This window comes from Eurypyga helias, unplaced genomic scaffold, assembly GCF_000690775.1.
Source record: "Eurypyga helias isolate BGI_N326 unplaced genomic scaffold, ASM69077v1 scaffold21528, whole genome shotgun sequence".
In the NCBI taxonomy this organism is placed as follows: domain Eukaryota; kingdom Metazoa; phylum Chordata; class Aves; order Eurypygiformes; family Eurypygidae; genus Eurypyga; species Eurypyga helias.
The window spans coordinates 304-5,239 of record NW_010265221.1 but is presented as its reverse complement, the minus strand read 5'-3'; the positions used below and the strand labels follow the sequence as shown (position 1 = coordinate 5,239).

The 4,936-nt window shown below is 57.1% G+C and overlaps 1 protein-coding gene across 1 annotated transcript; it reads right to left on the bottom strand.

Annotated features, from left to right (window-relative positions):
* Window positions 1–233: 233 nt before the first annotated feature.
* Window positions 234–4,904, bottom strand: LOC104513341 (nuclear factor 7, brain-like). Its single transcript, XM_010156663.1, has 6 exons — window positions 4,632–4,904; window positions 4,035–4,130; window positions 2,108–2,341; window positions 1,691–1,710; window positions 875–990; window positions 234–778 (listed from the first exon to the last, which is right to left on the bottom strand). Exons 1-6 carry the CDS (start codon window positions 4,902–4,904, stop codon window positions 234–236), a joined length of 1,284 nt encoding a protein of 427 aa, XP_010154965.1.
* Between the last annotated feature and the right edge of the window lie 32 nt (window positions 4,905–4,936).

The following is a 4,936-nucleotide window of genomic DNA, read 5'->3' as shown; positions in this document are numbered from 1 at the left end:
AGTTACTGACCTGTGCAATGCTCCGGCATCCCAGGGATGCCAGGTGCCTCTGGGAATGCAGTGTGACACCCACAGCCCAGACAGATGCATCCTCCTCCTCCCTCCCAAAACCAAAACCAAGCCCCTCCAACACCCACCAAGTCCACATGTGCAAGAGCGGTCCCCAGCACGGCCCCGGGCAGCCTGCGGCGGTGACACGGAGCCAAGGTGGTGAGCACCCGCTCCCCCGTCCCTCACAGGGCCAGGTGGCAGAGGCGCATGGGCTCCACGTTGATCCTCCCGTCGCTGAAGCAGGTGCTGAAGAAGGGGCAGTATCTCTCTGCAGAGACCTGGTGGAAGGTGAAGAGGTGCGACATGTCTCCGGCGTTGAAGAAGGTGACAGTGCCCTCCTGGCAATCCAGGAAGACCCCCACTTTCCGGGGGTGCCGGTGGGGAGTCAGGCGCACCCAGGGGGTAGCAGTGGCCCAGTACTCCGTCCTGTTCCGCAGGCGAAGCGTCCAGTAGCCATTCTCTGGGCACAGCTTGACCTTTGCTGCCCGATCCACAGTCTCAGCGGCCACCCCCAGATCCCACTTGGTTTTGCTGCCCACCCAGACCTCCCAGTAGTGCTGGCCACTCTCAAAGATCTGCGAGCCCAGGACGTTGACGCACTGACGGAAGCGCCGGGGGCTGCTGGGGACGGGCAGGGCTTGATTCCTCTCTGTCACTGCTGTCAGGTCTCTGGAGAAGACCAGGTTGGGGTGGGCTGACTCAGGGTCAAAGGTGAGCGGGGCTGGAGCTGTGGAGATGTCAAGCATGGCATTTTACTGGCTGCATCATTCCCTTTGCAGAGCATCCCTGGCCCCACCAGCATCCCGCACACCCGTCTGCTCACCGGGGTGGATGTACCGCAGCATCCGTCTCCAGAAGATGTACTGCAAGGGGCCGCTGTGGCTGTCCCTGTAGTGCTGCAGGTCTAAGGCAGGCTGGGTATCCATGCGCAGCGCGGGCCTGGGGCACAGAGAGCAGCAGTCAGCCCCTCCGCTGTGCGAGGCACCAGTGCGCTCAGGGCTGTGGTGCAACGGGTTTGGTGAAGGCAGGACAAACCTCCCCGGTGGCTGCTTGCTCCCCATCCCACTATGGGAAGCAGGTCAGCCCAGAGGTGCTGAGGGCCAGGACAAATGCAGCAGCACGGCTCACAGGGCGGTGTCTGATGGCAGACCAGCACCCAGCACACCCAAGCAGGATGCCCGCACCAGCAAACAGGCCAGGCCGGCATCCCACCGCAGGGAGAGGACAGGACACCACCCCCCATGGCGGTTCTGGCCCTCAGCTACTCACAGCCTCAGCCAAGCCTGCACCCTGGGGTCAGTTTTGCACCCCTGGGAGCCCTGAGAAGCTGAGAGAGGGCAGGGAGAAACCAAAGCACCCAAAGTCAGCGGCATCAGCCTTGCTCCTGCCTGCAGCACGCGTGGCTCCTGCGCCCAACCCAACCAGCCCACTCCTCCAGCCACCTCAACACGCACGCTCCCTGGGAAGAGCATCCCGCACATGCTGGAGCCAGCCCCCACCTGACACAGCACCAGCAGCTCGCTGAGCTATTTGCTATGCTTTTAAAACTGGAGATAAGATCCCTCCTCATGTGGTCCCAGCCAGGGACAGAGATAAGCTCCTGAAAAGGGAATCGGCTTCTGCCATGCCAGACACGTACCTGATATCCAGGCTCTCCACCTGCAGTGAGGAGCAGAGAGAATTAGCAGTCACTGTCCGCGATTCACGCAGCTGCACAAATAAGCTCCCTGTCCTGTCTCCCGCAGTCAGGCAGCACCGAGATAGGAAACCAAGCTGCCAGTTCCCCCACCCCAGGGGAAGCTGCCTGGGCACCGCAGCCAAGGCAATCTCACACGGGTGACAGAGGAGGAAGGTTCCTGAGACACCTGAGAGATCACCATATCCCGTGTGGCTAAACCCTCCAGACTCCAAGTAATTGAGTAGATGGTCAGGAGGGATGGCAGAGAGAATGACTTCCAGGTACAGCCCAACGCTATCGTTTAGGACTCTCCCCATCCCAAATTCACCTGCTGAAACACCCCTCAGCCTCCTGCCAGGGTCAGCCAAGCACTCTCACCTCCAGCAATGACACCTCTTCCATCTTGCTCAGGGTCTGCTCTATGTGCTCTATGTCCCTCTGCAGCACTGATATCCCCTTCTCCAGCTGGTGGACATCCCCGTGCAGCCGTGCCAGCGACTGCTCTTCCTTTTGGCCCAGCTCTGCCAGCACAGCTCTCTCCTCTTCCTCCAGGATCTGATGAAGGCGGGCAAACTCCGCCTGGATCTTTAAGTTCAGCTCCCCAGACACCTTCTGAGCAGAGGGAGAGGGCAGAAGGTGAGTCTGGCAGCTACATCAAACAAGCAGGTGCACAGGATGGCCGGGACCGTTACCCTGCTTAAAGATTCCTGGAAATCAGTCTCAGACATTCCCACAACTTCTGCAGATGGAGAACAGAGACAAGGACAACTTCCAAGGCCACAGAGCAAAAGGGATAAAACCCAAGCCCTACCAACGGCTCAGTCACCTTCACTAGAAACCCTTGCACACAGCCTCAGCAGGAGCCCACAAACCCTCTCCCACACCACCAGGAATTTGCTTGGGTGCAAACTGGAACTCCTGTGCTTTTCTGGAGCTGCAGACTCATCTGTCGAGTTAGTCAGGATTCACTTCCCATTGTGCCCGACCCTGTGCAGAGCTGCCTGACCCTGGTAACCTGCTCTTTTTCTCTGATGCCTCCATCACTCAGGGCTCCTGTTTGTACCAGAGAGACAAGGGAGCTGCACAAACGAAACTCCGCAGTTAAAGCTGACAAAGTCCCATTCCGCTCTCTTCAGAGGTCACTTTTTCCCAGCTGTTTAGTTGGCCAGCCAACCTTGCGGCGCTCTCGCTGCCTTCCTGCCTGTTTACAGCAGCCAGCCAATGATTCCTTATTTTCCCAATCTTTAAGCTTTTAATCTCTAAGTGCAACCTTAGCCCTCATTTTCTGCAGGAGCGCTTCCTGAAACACGCATCCCTTTCTACCAGCAGGAAGCCCATCTCCCTCAGATGGCATCCGAAGCTTCCCCAGCCGGCACGGCACCCCAGCCTCCCTTTGGTCTAGCAGGTGCTGACACACCAGAACCCAGAGGACGTGCACAGCCTCCCCGTTCCGCTCAGCTCCTGCTCCTTTACTCTCAAAGCCCCTCTTAGTCAGATCTTTCCCTGCAACGGGACATCAGCCACACGCGTGTATTTGCTAACACGTTTTCATTAACCTCTAAGGTCCATTCCAAATCTGGCAGTGGGATAGAGGTACGAAACACAGCGCTGGCAGGGGGATCAGACTCGGTCAGGAGGCAGGCTCACAGGGGTTTTATCTCACCTCTGACCTACGTGTGTTTTCCTTAAACTCTCCTTCCTTAGCTTTCAATACTTTTATGTCACTCACGGAATTGCAGTCAGCCTGTGGGTGTTCTTGCTTCACTGATGAGTGACAAGGAGGCAGCCTGGTCCCACTCATGCCTGGAGAGAGCACTCAGGCTCCTTACACTGTCTCACAGCTTCACAGTGAACCCAAACACGGTCCTTGTGACAAGGCTGCTGCCGTCTGAAGCACCAACATTGCTACTGACCCGGCTCCTTCAGCTTTGCTGCCACCCCTTCAGACACACAAGAGGATTTTAGAGCTTCCAGGAATTAACCCTCTCCCAAAGCAGGAGCATTGCAGGGCCAGAACAGGCTGCTCTGCCGACAGCTCTCCCCACTCACCCTGTCTCAGCACTGCCACACCCTGTAAACACTGCATTACTGAGGGCTTAATGCCTCTTCCCAAAGCCTCCACTGAATATGCTTCAGTAGTGATGGGCTTTGAGCTACATGCAGGGGAGTTTGTTCAGATCCCTACCTGGTTATTTGTCCAGATTTTTACAGGAAGCTGAGCTGAATCTCAGCTGAAGCAATACACAGATCCCCTGTGAACATTAGCCCAGAGGCTGTACAAAGAGCAGCTACGGCAAGGCATTACCGTCAGGCCACAGATATCTTCCTGCATCACAGACTTCCTCCGCAAGAAGTTCTCCAGCTCCTTCTGACGAGCTTGCAAAGCATCTTCCAGGCGCTTCTGCAGGAATGAGGAAAAGATGAGATCGTTTTGCTACTCTGCTGCGATTCAGGAGCAATCCCAATTCCTGCGGCCAGTATTAGCAGGAGGCTACAACAGGATTTCTTATAAAGGCACTAAGGTGAAGAAAGTACCCAACGCACAGGCTTGAGAAATGTGTATGTGTGCACATAGGGAAATATTTATTTTTAAGACTGGGAGCTCCAGCCCCAGATATCTGTTTGCAGAAGGTTTAAAACCTGTGTGCTGTGAACTGACTTGTGAAGGGGCTGGCCCCTCAAGCAGCGCACACAGCTGCATGGTCCCTATGTGAGAAACAGCCAGGGAAAACAGGGAAAAGGAATGAATCAGACACAGATGTCATTGCACTCAGGCCAGGTGAGACGCATACAGGGGTCCCTTGGAGGGAAAGCAGCTGTGGAAGGAGGGGGTGGTGGGCTCTTGGTGCCTGCACGGGGCTCACGCATCCCCTTCTCCCCCAGCCACACAGAAGCCACTCACCTGCATCTTGTGCCGGTGCTCCGCAGAACCACAGCGCCGCACCTTCTCCACCAGCCCCGAGAGCAGGTAGTGGGTGCGGAAAGTCTGGCTGGGGAACTCGCGGCGGCACTGGGGGCAGGAAGGGATGCTGGCGCAGCAATCCCAGTAGCCCTGGATGCAGGCCTTGCAGAAGTGGTGCATGCAGTCCAGCATGACAGGCTCGCTGAAGAGCTCGCAGCAGATGGCACACGTCAGATCTTCCCGCAGGCTCTGGTCCTGGCTCCTGCTCGCCATCTCTGCTGGCACACAGGGCCCACCCTGAGTGT

Excerpts from the sequence above, each read along its gene's own strand:
- LOC104513341 (XM_010156663.1), bottom strand. The coding sequence starts at position 4,904 with ATGGCGAGCAGGAGCCAGGACCAGAGCCTGCGGGAAGATCTGACGTGT. Across the intron at positions 1,711-2,107 it reads AAGAGGTGTCATTGCTGGAG|GTGGAGAGCCTGGATATCAG; the intron begins GTGAGAGTGCTT and ends TCCTCACTGCAG. Across the intron at positions 991-1,690 it reads GTGGAGAGCCTGGATATCAG|GCCCGCGCTGCGCATGGATA; the intron begins GTACGTGTCTGG and ends TCTGTGCCCCAG.